We start from the raw sequence: 18,482 nt of genomic DNA, 5'->3' as shown, positions 1-18,482 counted from the left end.
CAATGGATAAATTTTTCAAATGGATAAGAAAAAGGCAGCAGAGTCTCAGTAACTCCTGGGCTCAACCCATGAATACTTGATGTTTCAGGAAATGAGAGGCGGCGGCACGGACACGCAGGCACTCAAGCTTCACCGCAACTGCTCCCAAGCCTTAAACCCGACACAGGAGGAAGAGTACTGGGAACCAGCTCTCCGCAAACACAAGGCAGTTACAAACACACGTGTGCTCTTCTTTCTGAGAAACACGCAAAACTTTGCCTTCAGCAAAGCCCGGCGGCGATCAGGACCGCGAAGCCCCTTGGCGGGCTGCCCCCTCACCCGGGGGGGTGGAGGGGTGACTCACCTTCACGTGGCCGGGGTCCCCAGGCCGGCTGCCCTCAGCTGGGTTCGCGGGCTTGCTGTCCGCCCGAGGCCTCACGACCTGGCGCGAGGGGCTGCACAGCGGGAAGCCGCTCACGCTGATGCCATCTGCAAGACAGGAGGAGGGGTGACAGGTCTGCGGGATCTTAAGGCGGATGTCCCTCGAAAACCAGCGTCCCTGGAGCAGCTCCGTCAGTCCTCACTGTCCTGCTGGGGCCAGTTCCAGCTGCCGGCGGCTCTCCGCGGCCGAGCACTCACCCCCGCCACCCAGAAGACGAGGATGGGCCGCCTCTGAGCGGGGCCAGGTGTGCGGAGGGCGGCCACAGAGCCTCGTCGCCTGCCGCACCGGCCCCTGGTTTTGTGCTCGGACCGCGTGCGCCAAGGCATCTTTACCTTGGCCTCTGTTCACCGGGGTGGCTTCACCGAACTGCTGGAACTTGGTCCAAAAGCCACCTCCCCTCCTGATCTTGAGAAGGCACTGCTCTGTCACAGGACTGGGCGCTCGTGCCACCTGCTCTTTTCTTACCTGTGCCGTTACCATCAGCCTAAATCTTTCTTTTTCCCACACCCCCCCATCCAATCCACAGGAAACTTGTTAGCGCTCAGGGTCTCTCCTGCAACGACTTTCACGGCCGCCGCCCTGGTCTGGGTCGCCATCCCCCCCTTCTGGACAAACGACGAGGCCTCCTGGCTGCCCGCACGCTGCTCTGGCTCATTTACCAGCCTCTCCCGCACCCGCCCCAGCAGTCGGCCCATGGAAATACACATCAGATCAGGACACCCCGTGTCACTCGAGGGCCCCTTGCGTGACACACGGGCTGCATTAGCCTTTGAAGAAAAATGCACCAACTCGCATTTTCGGACCGTACGAACTGCTGATGAGATGCAGCTGAGCGTCTTCTGCGCCCCAAAGAAAGTGACTGGATGATGAACTGGAGCCCCTTCTAAATCAGGTGGCGGTGGCCGCCAGTCGTGAAGAAGCGTCGGTCGGGGGCCTCGCCGGGAAAAGTTAATTCTTCAATGACTTTCATGAAGCCGAGAAAAAGCAAACCCCAAACACAATTCCAGACAGTGGCTCCCCGAGGACCCCCCCCCCAGAATGTCAGCAGAGCAGCAGACAAGGGAAACCAGGGGGGCCACTGAGTCAGCCGCAGGCAAGCAGCTGCGACCAAAGTGCCGAGAGCCCGGGAGGCTCACACTAAACAGGGACCAGGGGCCCCTCGGAGACCGACTCCCAACAGCAGCAGGCAGGAGACTGGGACCCCCCCAGCCCGAGAAGCGGAGGCCGCAGACAAAGCAGTTTCTAGAGCTCACCAAGGCACAGGAGAACTACGGGCCCATGATCCGGCAGGACACATGCACAGGGACACGTGCCTGCCGTGACCCTCCCCGGGCTGCAGAGCCTCCGGGGACCAACCGAGGAGCTGAGAGCCTAAGCAGAGCCGTTCACGTGCCCAGGGCCAGGTGGGAAAAGAACGACAGTCGGCATTCCCGTGGAGAAGGTGGTTAGCTCCAGAAGCTTCCGGGGGACCCAAGGGACACCACACGGAGTAAGGGAGGCTGGAAACGGAGCAGCCTCGCAGGGCCCAGAGCCCAACTTTGAGTCGGGTCGGTACCTGCACCTGCGCTCGGGTGACGCTCCCGCCAAGCACAGTCGCCATCACCCGCCTCTCTGCCCTGTGTCTTCTCACCTCTGCGCAGCCCTGACCCCCATCTCTGCATTTCCCAAGCCCCAGTTCTTCCCCAGGCCTCCCCAGCCGCCCCAGCTGGAAGCATGCCTCCCTCCGAGGTCCAGCACCCCGTCTACACTGGGACCCGTGCCCACTAGAGCGGCCCTGTATCAAGAAGACAGGCTGCAAGGCAGGGCCGTGGTGGGCACTCGGCCGGGCGGTGGCATGTGAAGCATTTGTCACAAAGCCTGCTACCTGGCAAACCCTCAACAAAACCAGCCGTTACTGTCATCACCACAGTAGCCTGTAAACACTAGATTCCTTCCACGACTCTCAACTCCATCAAGACAGAGCTCCCGCCAGTTTCACAATTCCAACCCCCACAGTAGCTGGTGCAGGCTCTCGCAACTCATAAACCCACAGTAAACATTAAGTAAATGAATTAATCACAGGGTCAAATTTAGTCGTTTATACCCCACGTCAATGACTATTTCATCATCCCAAAGTCACGTTCAATCATCACCTCAATTCATGCTTAACTGAAATCTCATCGTGTGTCTCTGCGCAGAGACCCCAAGCACTTAGGTCTGAACGAGCTGCTTGTCTCCCTTTCCTCATTCTCCCAGCGCCGCGGACATAACCTATGAAACCTCCCCGCTACAGGCAGTGCCTGCTGTGAAGGGAATGGGTGCTGTGAACGCAGACTAAACACAAACTCACCCTCTTCAGCGTCCTACTCTCGAAACAAGGCCGAGTGGGGCCCGAAAGTGAGCCCCCAGGCCAGCCCTCGCTCCCCCACATGCAGCCTGGGGTGCGGTGTCCTTCCCTCCTCCCCAGGGACTACACGAGTGCTGCCCACTCCCGCAAGACTGAGATTCATCTTGGCCCCAGAAATACCAGTCCTAAATTCTCACTGATGACAATGCTGATTCCGCATTTCTGCAGGGGCCCAGAAGCCCTGGGTCCATCTGCCAGCCCCTCCTCCACCTCAGGTGGTGCTGGAAAGATGAGCGGAGGCCCTCGTCCCGCCGTGGTGACAGGTGGAAACGGCCCATCCCCAGTGGTTGACCCCGAAGACAGACGTGAGACGCCAGGAAGCTCAGCAGAGTCGTGCTGGGGCCTGAGCTACGCAGAGCGGGTGGGGTGGACGTTCCTCCAAGGCTTCGGTTCTAAGGACACAGGTCTGGGGCCTTCTTGCACCCATCCTTCCCACCCATTGAGAGGCTGAATAAGTCACACACCCTGAGCCCTCGGTTTTCTTGACTCAAAAAAGGGAACTGACGCAAGACGATGCGTGGAAAGTATAAATCTGCAGTCTCGGAGCTGAAGCGATGTAGCGTGTGGGCCCTCGGAAGAAAAGGCTAAATAAAAATTACATCTGAAGTTTGCCTCCTTTTCTCACGAAGGCCTTAAAACCCTCGAGGAATCCTCAGAAACCTGGGATCTCCAAGCTCAGAGGGAAAAAAAAAAAACTAAACTAAAAAAGCTACTCTCCAGCTTCTCTATAAAGAATTCTGCCCTCTAATCCCATCAAGAATGGGAAAGACAAGAAACAGATAAATTTTAAACAGGGCAGGAGGCAGAAGCCAGGCTTTGGAAGGGGGCAGAGGTGCCCTTCGTCCCCAGGAGGACAGGCTGGCGAGGTGGCAGCGGCGCTGAGAGCCTGGGCGGGGGGCGGGGGTTGGCAGAGGCCCTGAGCGAGGAAGGAGCCGCTCCCCAGCCCGGCGGGCGGAGGGAGGAAACGCGGTCCAACCATCTCGGCCCGTTTTCCTGCCAACACAGGCTACCACAAATAGAAGAGAGAACAGACTGGGATGACAATTCATAGGAAGATGGGACCAAAAAAGTTACAAACACGAAGGCAGCCCCGTAGGAAGACGGCAGAGTCGAGTGGGTTTCAGGACAGGGGGTGTTTAAGAATGGGACCAGCCTGGGACATCGTCACGCATCAAAGGGAGCGTTCAGAGCGAATTCCATAGTTACCGTTTATAGCACTCCATCTTTCTATTAAGAGCATCTCTGTGGGCAATTCAGAAATACCACTTTATATGCTAAAGGAGGCCTCCTCTCTCCAGCTCGGCTGCGTCACAACCTTGGGGACAACCAGGAGAAATGACAGCTGAAAGCGCGATCTGTGTGGCGGGAAGAAAAAGCACTCACAGTAAAAATCCCGCACCCAGAAGGGCGGGCAGCGGTGTGTGCCGTGTGCGTGGCACAGCACGGGGCACGGAGGGGCGCCACCTAACTGTTGCCGCTGCGGCGAGGGGGCCACAGGCTGATCAGTTCTGTAGATGAGGAGGCGAGATCCCAAGAAGGAAAGTAACTTGGCAGTCATCCGAGGGGAGCCAGACCTCAAAGCCAGGACTGTGGGGTTGGCGACAACCCAGTGAACCAGGGACAAAAGCCACGCGTCGGCCCCAAGGGGAGCCCGCACGCAACCTCCCCAGCCAGGCTGCTGTGCAACGCACCACCCCACTGAGCCTACCCAAGGCCCTGACGACGGCTCAGCACCCCCTCTGGGGGGGCGACTCAAGAAATGTGGCGTTTTTGTGCACTTTCAAAAGGACTAAGGCAGAGGGCTGGTGGCACATTCTTCTCTCTGGTGACAGGTCTGTGAAGCACGCTGCACTGGAGCCAGGTACATTTACACACGCAAAGGCGAGAACGGTCTGGTGGGAGTTTGTCAGGGATGCTGCTCCAGGTAGAATGTATTTTGGAAACGCTTTTTCAACGATTCATAAAACCCATGGGCGCCAAAGAAGCCCATCTGGTTATCATAAAATATCCTCAAGAATATCAAAGCGATAGAAGCATTTGGCTCAGAAATTAGGCAACACTCATCCCCAAATCCATAGCGAAAGCCATGTGCTCATTCATCCAGAAGCTCTGGGCTATGCCTGGGAAGGAGACACTCACGTGGCCACAGTGGCCTTCAGAGGCCATTCAAACAGAAACAGCCCTCATCCCCGCAGGCAGCCCTGCTTCTGCACTGGCCCCTCCGCCAGGCGGGCACTGTCTGCACAGTGAGGGACCACACTTCCCGTTCTCTGCCCTCGGCGACCCAGGCTCTCCAGGCACTGGCTGGTTGCGAACTTCCTCCCGAGCATGTGGCGTGTCCTAGCTGGTTCCCAGCTTGCTCTCTCAGGCCCACAGGACACAAGCCCCCAGGCTCACACAGCTCCGTGCATCTCAGTTATCCCCACCCACGCTCACTCGCTCCAACACCCTCACCCCAGACGCTGCTCTGACCTCTGAAGACTCCAATCTGAGCAGACCCACTTGCCCTCCACCCGTCAAGATGGGTCCTTGCATCTTCCTCCCCAGCCCTGGATTCCATGGTCTAGACCAAGGCTGAGAAACTCTCTGTAAAGGACCAGAGTCAACATTTTAGGCTTTGAAGGTCATAGGTCTCCATCACAACCTGGGATGACAGCAGCAGCCATGGATACCCACAAACATAGGGTGACTGTGTACAAAGAGCACACATAGGCTCCCTGACCTCAGACTATACTACAAAGCTACAGTCATCAAAACGGTGTGGTACTGGCACAAAAAGACAAACCTAGATCAATGAAACAGAAATAAACCCACCCACCTATGGTCAGCTGATCAACTGCAAAGGAGGCAATAACATACAATGGAGAAAATCAGCCTTTTCAATACATGCTGTCAACAGTGCTGGGGAAACTGGACAGCTACACGTAAAGAAGTTAGAACACGCTCTTACACCACACACAAAGACAAACTCAAAATGGATTAAAGACCCAAACATAAGACCAGATACTATCAAACTCTTAAAGGAAAATACAAGTAGAATACTCTTTTTGACATAAATCATAGCAATATCTTTTTGGACTAGCATCCCAGAGTAATGAAAATAAAAACAAGAAAAAAATGGGACCCAAGTAAACCTAACAGCTTCTGCATGGCAAAGGAAACCATTTAAAACCAACAAACAAAAAGACGGCCTGCATGATGGAAGAAAACCTTTACAAACAAAGCAACTGACAATGAATTAATCTCCAAAATATACAGACAGCTCTTACAACTTTATAGCCAAAAAAAAACCAACCCAATCGAAAATGGGCAGAAGGTTGAAATAGACATTTCTCCAAAGAAAACATACAGATGGTCAAAACACACATGAAAAGATGCTCCACATCACTAATTATTAGAGAAATGCCAATCAAAACGACAATGAGGTTTCACCTCACACAGGTCAGAATGGCCATCATCAAAAAGCCTACAAACAAGAAATGCTGGAGAGGGTGTGGAGAAAAGGGGACCCTCCTGCACAGCTGCTGGGAATGTACGTTGACTCAACCACTGTGGAGAGTCGTGTGGAGGCACCTTAACAAACTCAACACAGAACTACCACATGATCCAGCAATCCCACTCCTGGGCATACACTCAGAGAAAACCATACTTCGAAAAGACACATGCACCCCAATGTTTGCTGCAGCACTATTCACAATAGCCAAGACACGGAAGTCACCTAAACGTCCATCAACAGAGGACTGGATAAAGACAATGCAGGTGTTCCTGCTGTGGCTCGGGGGGTTAAGAACCTGACATAGTGTCCAGGAGGATGTGGGTTTGATCCCTGGCCTCTCTCAGTGGGTTAAGGATCTGGCGTTGCTTGACCGCAGTGAAGTCATAGATGCAGCTTGGATCCTGTGTTGCTGTAGTTGTGGCTGTGGCGTAGGCCAGCAGCTGCAGCTCCGATTTGACCCCTAGCCTGGGAACTTCCCTATGCTGCAGGTGCAGCCCTAAAAGGAAAGGGAAAAAAAAAAAAAAAAAAGGAAAAAGATATACTACATGTATACAATGGAATACTACTCGGCCATAAAAAAGAACAAAGTGCCATTTGCAGCAACATGCATGGACCTAGAGATTATCATCCTAAGCGAAATGAGTCAGAAAGACAAATACCATATGACATCACTTACATGTGGAATCTAATAAAAAAGATACAGAGGAGCTTCTTCACAAAACAGAAAACGACTCAGAGATTTCAAAACCAAACTTACGGTTACCAAAGGGGAAATGGGATTAGCATATATACACGACTGTATCCAAAATCCATGGGTAACAAGGACCTACTACACAGCTCAGGGAGATGTGCTCGGCGCTCTGCGATGGCCCGTGTGGGAAGAGAATCTGACAAGTGTGGGTGGGTACGTATACGTACGGCTGATTCCCTTGGCTATACACCTGAAACACGTTATAAGTCATCTACAAGCCAAAAAAAATTTATTTCTTAAAAAGACAGAGAGGAGCATATACTTCTTTCTTCTATGTGAAAATAAGAACGGGTAAAACGAATCTCTGACGGGGGATGCCAGAATTCCAGTTCCCTTTATGCAGAGTCATCAACAAGGAGAGGATACAACCTAACAGGTGGGGCTGCAGGAATGACTGGCTCTGGGTGGCAGAGATGCACAGACCAAAGTACCAGTCCATCAGGCTATCTACAACATCCGTACTCACGGCTGCATGTACGTTATACTTCCCTTGGAAAGGACTCAAAAATACCATTTATAATAAAAAGCTATCTACAAATAAACACAGTAAAATGCTGTAAGACCGTCCTAGAAAAAGTAGAAAATGTTGCTGAAAGACGTGAAAAGAGACGAGAGAAAAGAAACCTTTCATTGTTAGGGAGACCACGAATCACAAAAATGTCAACCTTCCAGACTTCCCGTCGTGGCTCAGCAGAAACGAATCTGACTGGCATCCATGAGGACACAGGTTGAACCCCTGGCCTCGCTCAGTGCATTAAGGATCCGGCGTTGCCGTGAGCTATGGTATTGGTCGCAGATGCAGCTCGGAGCCCGTGTTGCTGTGGCTGTGGTGCAGGCCGGCAGCTGTAGCTCCAATTCAACCCCTAGCCTGGGAACTTCCATATGCTGTGAGTGCGGCCCTAAAAAAAGGCAAAAAATAATAATTAATCTTCTCAAAACTGATCCACAGGCTCAAAGCTGTCTTTATCAATATTCTAACAGGCTACCATGAGGATTTTGACAAACTGATTCTAAAAGGTAAGATCAAAGGACAGAAAATATCCAAAAAGCTCCTGAACGAGCATCTAAAGGAGAGGTCTGCCCATGAGACGGCATAAGTTTTCTGAGGACACAAAACACGAGCAGAACTGCATCTGCCTGGAGGAGACCAGGTCAGGAGCACTGAGTGTTTCAGGGAGGAAGAGCATCCAGGTCAGGGGTCCCCAAGCCTCCTGGCTCTTAAGAACCATCGGGGACACTTGAAGGTACTGTGACACCCAGACACGGCCCATGCCTGCGACATCACTAGGTCGAGGGTGGGAGACAGGACGAGTTTTCAAAGACCCCCAGGCGATTCTGATGTGCGGCAAAGGCTGACTCCGCAGGTCTGCGGTCAAAGGCAGGACGCCTAAGAGGGCGCGGCAAGTCAGCCTCAGGGATTCAGTGTTTCTGGGACACAGACCGAATGAGGGCGAGGAGGCCAAACAGGCAGCCGACTGGAGGCTTTCTCCCAGGACGACGGAAAGCCCCGGAAGCTGCACAGCAGGGGGACAGAGCAGCTTCTGCCCTGGAAAGAGGCCAGCAGAAGACCGCAAAGAGGGGGCAAAGGGAGCCGTGGCGAAGCCAGTGCCCAGGCCACCAGCCGGTCCAGACGAGAAACAACCAGGGCCTGAAGCAGAGCAGTGATGGGGGATGTGACGAGAAGGGCTGGAGGACCTCAGAAAAACGACATGGACAAGACCTGGTCCCATCAAGAGGAGGCGCTCACAGCGCACCACCTGTGGTGACCCAGAGGCGGCACCCTTGTCTCTGGCGGAGAGAACCCTCCCCAGCGGCCTCCAAGGAACACCTACCGAACTGAGTCTCCACCAGCTTGGCTGGAAAGGCAAGGATGCAAACCCTGAGCTCCAGGGTCCAGAAGACCCAGCCCGGGCTGCTGGATCGGATCACCTGCTGCTGAGGAATGACTAATACCTGGGTTTTCACTCGCTCCTGGTGGATTAGCAAGTTATTATCCAGCCAGAATTTAAATCAGCTGAGTCAACATCCCACCTGCAAGCTCTCAGCGTAGGAGGGGGGAGACCAGCCCACCCGTGCAGGGCAAGAACCCGGCTTTGTCTCACTCAGACGTGCTCTGGGAAGCAGAGGCAGCCTGACCACTCCTTCAGCCGAGCCAGCCTGCCGTGAAATTACAGTTTGTGAGTCAGAAGGCTGGGGGGGAACGCAGGCTAAATATAACATCGGGCAGGCTGTCCGGCGCATCATTAACCTTTTCCGTCAGAGCAAAAGCAGATAAGCCACGGAGCACAGAACAAGAGCAGCGAACAGTCTGACAAACGGCCAACACAACCCGAAAATGATTGGAGGTCTGATTTAAAACACAGGACACGGGCTGCTGATTACCACTGAGAGAGGTTCAGAGCTGAGAAAAGCATTGCTTCCACCCTTAAGACAGAATAAAGGGGGATAAACAGGAAATTAACTTCTCCGAAACTGATTAGAAACGTGAAGTCATAAGGCAAACTAACCTGACATCTGTGGCCAGGCACCTCCAGGGAGCAGAACCCCAGCCAATGTGCCCACGGGGGCCGTGAGAGCCAGGATGAAGGGTCAGCTGGACACTGCCAAGCAACTGCTCAAGGCCTGGCCTGGGCCACCAGAGTGGGGAGGCTCCTGGGGCTGCTGTCCACGCCATGCAATGCAGCCTTTCCCACTGGGAAAAGGATCCCGGGCACTTCTGGGTGCTGGTTGGGAGGGGACCAGAGCCACCGCACACCAGCCCCTTCCCACTCCCTACAGGATCCAAGCCTTCGCCAGCAGGGAGACTCAGGCTGTAGGGCGAGGGCACAGGTGGAAAGGCGGCCGCCCAGCACATCAACCCTCCCCCCACCAGCATCACCTGCCCCATCCCCTAGCACCGAGGGCCTGCGGGGCACATGGTTGGATCCGTGGACCAGGAGTGCAGAGAACAGGACTGAGCTTGCGGGGTTGGGGGAGAGGGTGATGGACTCCACCGGAGCAGGTGAGAAAGTCTTGCGAGAGCACAAACGTGAAAGAGGAGAACCTGGGACGAAGCCCCGAGCGGCTCTGCTCTGCAAGGGTCAGGAGGGAACGGAGGGAAGAAGAAGGTGGAAAAGCAAGAGGTGGGGGGACGGGCCAACCTCCGCGCTGGGGGCTGGCAGCCGGAGTTAGAGACGCAGGCGACCCCAGCTCTGCCCTCAGGACGGGCGAGGGGCAGTGCGAAAGAAACTCAGCAGCGGGGAGCTGGTGCGGCCGAGCAGGAGTGCAGAGCTGGGGGCCGCCGTCCAGCCCCCTCGCAGGGTAGTAAGGAGCTTCTCGAACCTTCAGCGCCTTCACCACACGCCCCAAAGGCGGGGAGCGGTCACACCTGTTTCGTCTCCTTCCAGCCTCCAGATGCATTAGCCTCAGAAAAAAAACCAGGGTTTCAAGAAAATCTCTGGCCTTCTTAAAAAATGATGTTTATGAAAGCCCCAGGGATCCAGCAAAACCGTAGTGAAAAAAAGAAATCTGTGGGCATTAAGATTCCAACCACTTTTATCTTTAATTTCCGGGTGATTCAGGATGAGTCACTCTTCTCTACAAAGTTAAGGCTGAGTTCCCCCCAGATTAGTCATTCCTTCCCAGGAGGGAAGCAGACACGCTGGGTGAGGCCCCAGGTGCCGGCTCGGTCATCAGGAGGGGGCATGTTAGCCAAGGATACAGGACACTCCACAGTGACACGGCTCAAACATGACCAACTCCTGGCCACAGTGAGGCATCTGTGACCACTGAATTGCAAAGAAGCAAATTATAATGAAATGCCGGTGTAAATACGGCTTTTTTTTAATTAACACAAGTCTCCAACTAGAACTGAACTGATCCCAACTTCTCATAGGCAGAGTTTGTCTTTAGCTTAACAAACGAGACATTTCAGGCCAGGAGTCACGCATTTTTCCCTGGGAAACAGAGTGAATTCTAAGAGCTCACCAAGCACCAGACGGGCTCCTAAATCCTGAGCTGCCCACAGCCAGCGGCCGTCAGCAGAGCCACGGGGAAGGCCGCCCTCTCAACCTCCCTCCCTCCAGCCCACGCGGCTCAGCCTCAAACCATCACACCTGCCCCGCACGGGGCCAGGTGAACACCCCCTAGCCCGTCAATCCGCCCACTCCCCTCCTCCCACAGCCTCCACCACGCTGACCTTTTCTAGAAACACCGGGTGACTCGAGCATCTCCACTAAATTCCGAGACACTTGCCTGGAGTTTCAGGCCTTCCACACCTGCCTGAGCCTATATCCTGACCCAAATCCTCCCTCCTGACCCGCCACCCTCCGCCGCCTCCCGGGCTCACTGCGTCCAGCTCACCCTGCAGGCAGGCCCTGTTCCAGGCCCGCATCAGAAACCGCCTGCTCGTCGCGCCCAGAGAGCGCCTCAGGGTCAGGACCGCTCCGGCTGGCTTCGCCCACCCTCATAGATACTTACTGGGCATCTTTCCGGAGCCCGCCCTGTGCTGGGTGCTGGAAGTGAATTAGTGGGAGAAACCAAATCTGCATTCGGAGGTGCCAAGAGGACACACGGGCCAGGGACGAGCGCAAGGAGGGGCCATGGGCGCTAAAAACAGGAGGGGTCAACGGGCAAAGGACGGCAGGCCCGGGACAGACAGCATCGCAGGCCTAAAGCGAAGTTTCAGGATGGCCGAGCGCGATGGAAAGGGCCGGAAGCAAGGATGGGGGCGGGGCACGATTACACGGGCCTCACACACCAAAGGGAGACGCACATTTGTTTTAGAGCAAAACCACCTAAAACACAATCAAAGAGGACTCTCGAAGGCCAGCGACACCACCAGGCTCTTGTGACCTTTCACGCAGATGTTAAAAGGTGCTCACGTGGTGAAGGGGGACAGGTGGGGACATCTCAGAGAAAGGACAGACGTCTGGGCAGATGGCGACGGCTCCTGCCCACAGAGGAGGGGGAGGGGCGGGACAGGAGCGAGGCCCAGGGCACCTGAGGTCACATAGGTGGTACCCGAGGGGCTTGGGGGGCTGCCAGGTGAACAGGAAGTCAGCTAAAAATACCAGACCGGAATTTAGGACCAGAAATAAAAGTTTCAGATCACTATCAGGGTTGGAGTTTTTGGCTTTTGTTTTTTCCTTTTCATGACCACACCTGCGGCATATGGAGGTGTCCTGGCTAGAGGCTGAATCAGAGCTGCAGCTACTAGCCACAGCCACACAGAATCTGAGCCGTGTCTGCGACCTACACCGCAGCTCACGGCAACACCGGATCCTTAACCCACTGAGCAAGGCTAGGGATCGAACCCGCAACCTCATGGATACTAGTCAGCTTTGGCTTTGTAATCCACTGAGCCACAACAGGAACTCCGGGGGTTGGAGTTTTAGGTGATGGGGTTTGTAAAATCTTGAGACAAATAGGACATAAGAAATGGTAAAGGACAAGACTCAGGAATACCATTAGCTGGAATGAGGACCAGAAACCAGGAGCCAGTTACGGAGCTTCGGCGGGCAGGTGGGGGTGGGGAGGGGAGCCGGGCTGGAGGACCATCACAGCCGAGAAGACCTGCTCTGCTTCCTCCAGATTTGAAGATAAAGACCGAGGCGTTCCCGTCGTGGTGCAGTGGAAACGAATCCAGCTAGGAACCATGCTGTTGAGGGTGGGATCCCTGGCCTCCATCAGTGGGTTAGGGATCCAGCGTTGCCGTGAGCTGCAGTGTAGGTCGCAGACATGGCTCGGATCCTGTGTGGCTGTGGCTATGGTGTAGGCCAGCAGCTGTAGCTCCAATTAGACCCCTAGCCTAGGAACCTCCATAAGCCTCGGGTGTGGCCCTGAAAAGACCAAAAAAAAAAAAAGATACAGACCGAGCACACTTGCTGAGGGACAGACTACTCAAACCTCAGGTAAAAGAGTCCCAGGGAGCCTGTGTGGACTACAGACCCCAGCCCAGCACTTTGGATTTAGCAAAGTGGGAGCCAAGGAGCCTACGTGGGAGTGAGCACTCGGGGACTATGGTTTAGAAAACCACAGGTCAAGTTTAAAATCCTAAGAGAAAGGACACTGGATCCAGAACACAAGCCAAAGAACTGGAGAGACAAAGCTTCCTCCAGGATCAAAGGGACGGAAACACAGGCGAATTCCAGACAGAGAGGACGAAGCTGAGAAGGTTCCAGCCCAGGAGCCTCTTTGAGAAGAGGAAGGGGAGTGGGGGGAGAAGGATGGCACCGACCAGAAGCTGGGGACACGCACTGGTCCACACATCCTGAACGAATGAATGAAGGGTGGACGGGTGGTCGGACAGACAGGCGGGCAGGTGGACGGATGAAGAGACAGGTGGACGGGTGGACGGACAGACAAACAGACAGGTGGACGGATGGATGGATGAACGGACGGGCAGGTGGGTGAGCAGACAGATGGACAGGTGGATGGGTGGAATTGGTGGGGGGGGGCTACCATGCACAGGAGCAGTCCCCCCCACAGCACTCAAGTTCAAGAGAGGAAATGAATGCCAATCAGCAAAGCCACTGACTCCTTCTTGGATAAGAAAGCAGCAGATAATCTAAAGGACAGGTCTGACCACACCTTCCCAGCCTCCACCTGCCAAGGGGGACGAGACAGCCCCACCCCGTGTATCCCCCACCTGTTAAATCCAGAGTCTCCGCTTGTGCACAGACCTGTAGCAGACATCCAGCTCCCAGCAAACCAGAACCCTCCCTCTAGCACCACTACAAAGACGCACCTAAAAATACGATTCTGTTTGTTCCCTGAAGAGGAGGGGGCCCAGAACGGTGAGACAAACCCCCAACGTGAGCGGGACCCCTGACAATATTACACGATGCCGTGGGCACATCACTTCACCTGCCTGGGAATCCTTCCATAAAGAGAAATTCCCTCCATCAACTCTTAGGGTGTCCAAGGGCACCTCTGTGTAGGGAGGCAGAGTAATACTCATTACCTACCAAGGCGACAAGCTTGCTCCCTGTCATTCCCCAAAGGTGGACAGTTCTTTCCAGGAGCTCGAAGAAGTCAAGCCTGAAACACCATCCTGGCTCCCACTGCCCGCGGCAGCCTCTCTGATTGGGGCTTCCGAACCCAACTTTAGTAAATTCACTCTGGCAGCGTCCTTGCTGGAGGCGTCACAGGTTCTAAGATGCCCATGCCGCAGACGCTGCCTGCTCCAGACCTGGAGTCGGCCACTGCTCCAAGAAGCCCTGGTTTCTTTCAAGACCGTGATGTGGGCATTCAGAGCACTCCCAGCTGCTGGGCTGCTCCGCTTCTAGGCCTTGGAGTATACACGGCAGACAGCGCTCTGAACAGCTCATGATCTCTTACCAGCATCTGTTCTTAAACTCTAGACTACGAAGCTTTCAGTCTTGCTCGTCTTACATCAGTTACCTCTTCCGCACGAGAATCTTCGTTCAAGACCAGACCCACATGCTAGAATTAGGTGATCACAAAATAAACCATTTACTTAATTAGTACATAGGTTCAAGAGACCAAACCTGCCAAAACAAGTACCGAAAACAGTTTAAAATCGCTTCTGCAGAGCGTGACAGCACCATCACAGCAGAGGAAGAGTTTTCTGCCATCTTGCCCCCAAAGAACACCGACTGAGACCATCACCCACCAATGAGAGCCTCTGCGGCAGCCCGGGGGCCGCAGACAGGTCCCAGCACACAGCTGGAGCAAAAACCTCTGCCATGGGGCACAGTGAGAGGGTTGGAGAAGGGCCCGACTTTGCCCACATCACCCTCTCCTGCCCAGGCCAGAACCCTGGGGGCCCCAACACGTCTTCAGTCCAGGACCCGGCTGAGGACGGCTCGGAGCGTCTGACTATTACAGAGAGGCCAGTCCTCCCACCTGTCCTACTGCACCTTCTAGAGCTGCCCGGAAGACGCAATGGAAATAATGGAAATAGAGGCTCGCCCAGACCCGATGTGCGGCATCCGACAGTGCTGGGGAAATGGGAACTCGCTCCCGTCTGTCCACAGCCCACACGGGATCCAGTATCCCGGTTTGCATGACAGCTATATTTACTGCTGTGAGGTTTTCAAACAGCATCGAGTTTTGGTAAGCACAGTCAACGTGAGCGCATGCCTGAAAAACCATCGGGTCCATGGGGTCCCAGCTGGAGGTTCTGCAATTGTCAGAGTGGGGGCCCCCCCCACCCCCCAAGGCCCCACATGAGCCTCCCCCGCTGAGAGTGCAGCTGTCTCCACATTGGGCCAAAGTACGGGCTCCTGGGTGCCCAGACCGCGCGCACGTGGCACTGCATCAGCCACCGAGCAAACTCTGCAAAGGTCCTTTGTGGACCCCGGCGCCCCACTTTCTCCTCGATGGAACCTGCCCAGGGGTGGACAGTGAGATCCTGTGTCTACGATCTTCCTCAGATTTTATGACTCATTGTGTAAAAAACCAGGCAGAGCCTCTATGAACCATTAACAATAAAAAGGGCAGCCTGCTTAAAATACCACCAGACACATTCACGTCCATGTCTGTAAAAGTATATCACTGTCACACACACAACGGTATGTTCCAATTCTGCCTCTACTGTAAATGCCATAAATGACCACACCGCACTGCAAGCAGAAACACACACAACAGCACAGAAGATAAATAGAGAGGGCCTCTAATTTACAGCAGCCCTGCTCTATTTCACACTGTGCTATAGCTAACTAACCGGAAACTAGGCCAGCCTTACATTTATAAACCACTTGGCAACCTCAATTCTAGGCCTCTTTGATTTGGCTTTATTTTAAAAGGCAGAGGAAGGTGTTTCCAGACTGTGAGTCCCCAAGTGCAGTTTACTTTCCGCTGAGAAGGGCAGCGCCAGTCCTCGGGACTCTGCGACGGAAGGCAGCACAGAACAAAGCAGGCCCGCCGGGGCACACGCTCAAGCAGCCCCCAGAACAGGAGCACCCTGGGTTTCCGCCTGGGGGTCGCCGACCTCCCTCAGGTGGGACCGCCGCAGACACGCAGTGACACGAGGCGCAGGCAGCTCTCCCCCACGTCTCGCAACCAGGTGACCCTGGGGGACGTGCACCTGCCCAGACACACTCCCGGGACAGGGACGCGTCCCCAATGATTCTGCCAAACACCCTTTGCGGGAGAAGGGAGAGGCAGGCCCTCTGTCAGCTGGAGAAAGGCAAGGTCCAGCGGTCCAGAGCAGCGCACAGAAAAGACACTCGCTTCTTGTGATACTTAAGTCCCGGTACAACGTAAAATCCACTTGATATCTTCTGTTTCTAATGTGTCTGAGAGTAAACTTATTGTCCTACCTTCGTTAACATATTTTTTAAATGTTAATGGCCACTGAAAACTCCAGAGAGCACAGGAGGGAAACCGCGCCCAGTGTGTTAGGGACAGAGTGTGTGTGGGCACCTGCACGGGCAGCGCTGCGCGGAGGCACCTGCGGGAGGTGAGGAGGCGCAGAGGCGGTGGGAGGGGACCCGAACGTGGAGGGGAGGGGAAGCACCCAGCACCCTCCCTTCCGAGGACACACAGCAGCTCTTCTCCAACGCAGTCCAGGTGTTGTGACTACAGGGCTGGATGGGACAGGTGAGGCCCCCACTCCTGTGAAAGGCCCAAGGTGAAGGACGGAGGCAGTGGGACAGGGAACACGAGACCCACAAGAATGACGGCGGACAGGGGGCTGCCTCTCCGCTGGGGAGACATTTGAAATAAGGTCTGAACAATCAGGTGAGAGGCTGGCAGAATCGAGGCAGAAAGCAAGCCAGGTACAAGCAGGGCGAGGCCTCGGGCAAGATGGGCGGGGCTGGCCCCCAGGTCACAGGGCCAGGCAGCTAGAGACGCCTCCGAGGACAGAAAAGCGTGAAAACGCGATTTCCCATCAAGGAGAACAAAACCCAGCCCCAGCCTTACAGTCTCTCAAGTTCAAGGTCCTGGCGCCACGTCCTGAGCCCGCAGGAATGGCCGGAAGCAGAATCCCCTCGGAGTCAGGCCTCTGCGGGAACCCACTTCATCAAGGGCCATCCGCCTCTGTGGAGCCCAGGCCTTTCTCTTCCTCCAGGACACTCCCAGTTCAGGCCCAAGTCACACACCAGCTGCAGGACCCGACTGAGAGTGAGCTGCGTCCCGGGTGTTCCCATCACACGGTGACTTGTCTGGCTGACCCTCTGGGCAACCAGCAGCCACAGAATGGTTAGAACAGTGGACTGTGGAGTCAGACTACCTGGTTCTCAACCCAGCTTGGCCACTTCCTCACTGTGTGACCTTAGAAAAAATGTTCAGGGACTTCCCATCTCGGCTCAGTGGTTAATGAACCCAACTAGCATCCATGAGGACACAGGTTCGATCCTTGGCCTCACTCAGTGGTTTAAGGAGCCAGCATTGCTGCGAGCTGTGGTGTAGGTCGCTGGCGCGGCTCAAATCCAGCATTGCTATGGCTGTGGTGGAGGCCAGCAGCTACAACTCTGATTCGACCCCTAGCCTGGGAGCCTCCATGTGCCTCGGATGAGGCCCTAAAAAGACAAACAAACAAAAAATGTTCAACTTCTCTGTGCCTTAATGGTCTCATTTGTAAACTGGAGCTGTTAACAGCGTCTATTTCATAGCGTCTATTTCTATGTAAACCTCCTAAACGTTAGCTGCTATTATCACAAGCGTCTGGGTGACAGACCCCTACTCATGCGTCTCTGTTCTGCAGGAGCCCAGCCAAGTGCGCGTCTCGTAAGAGGAGGTGGTTGCGTGTCCTGCAATCTGTACTGGGGACAGCAGGTAACATAACCAACACTAGCTGAACCCTCCCGTGTTCCAGCTGAAGCACCGAGCCTCACACCAACTCCAGAGACGGGCCCTGCTGGCACCTCACAAGTTAGGAGATTACGGCACAGGGAAGCCAAGGTCTGAGTCACCAACTTCCAGGAACAGAGTCCGCTGTCTGTCTTCAATGCTACCCTCCGACGGGGTGTTCCCATTGACGCCCCCACCTCCAGTGCAACCCTAACTGGAGACAGGCCCCTAAAGAGGTGATAAAAGATAAATGCGGCCACAGGCCGGGCCTTAGTCCGTCCGACACGGCTGACGTCCTTCTAAGAGGCAGAAGAGACACCAGGCCGCGTCCTCTCTGCCACATGGGCCACAGAGAGAAGGCGGCCGTCCACCAGCCAGGAGGGGGCTCTCCCTAGAATCTGGCCTTGCCAGTACCTTGGTCCCAGACCTCCAGCCCCCAGAAGTGTGGGAAGTCAGACTCCACTGCAGCCCTGGGGTCGTGGCGGTGAGCTAACAACCAGCACACCCCCGGTCCCCCCAGATCAAGGCATGAACGTGCGCTTCATAATCCGACATCAGGAAACCGTGAAATCTCTTCCCTAATCAGCTCGTCCTAACGTTATAACAAAAGTAAATTCCCTTTTTCTCCACCCTCCATCTCCTCATGGGACTCATCAGGCTTGGAAGGGAAAGTTTCGAATCCCAGCTA

General features: G+C 54.8%; 1 protein-coding gene across 8 annotated transcripts in view; it reads right to left on the bottom strand.

Annotated features, from left to right (window-relative positions):
• The window catches only part of TRAPPC9 (trafficking protein particle complex subunit 9), a 472,116-nt gene that overhangs the window by 317,226 nt on the left and 136,408 nt on the right, over window positions 1–18,482 (bottom strand). For all 8 annotated transcript variants that reach the window (XM_021088861.2, XM_085021612.1, XM_085021607.1 and 5 more), the window contains one exon: window positions 344–468. In XM_021088861.2, the coding sequence (XP_020944520.2) occupies window positions 344–468 (125 nt within the window). The remainder of the gene's footprint in view (window positions 1–343; window positions 469–18,482) is intronic.

Source organism: Sus scrofa, chromosome 4 (genome assembly GCF_054392235.1).
Source record: "Sus scrofa isolate SSC_HxYL_T2T_F1_AM1 chromosome 4, Sscrofa_HxYL_maternal_Yorkshire_Landrace_v2.0, whole genome shotgun sequence".
Taxonomy (NCBI): Eukaryota; Metazoa; Chordata; class Mammalia; order Artiodactyla; family Suidae; genus Sus; species Sus scrofa.
Note: the sequence above shows the minus strand (reverse complement) of the source record. Positions and strands in the feature narration are given on the sequence as shown.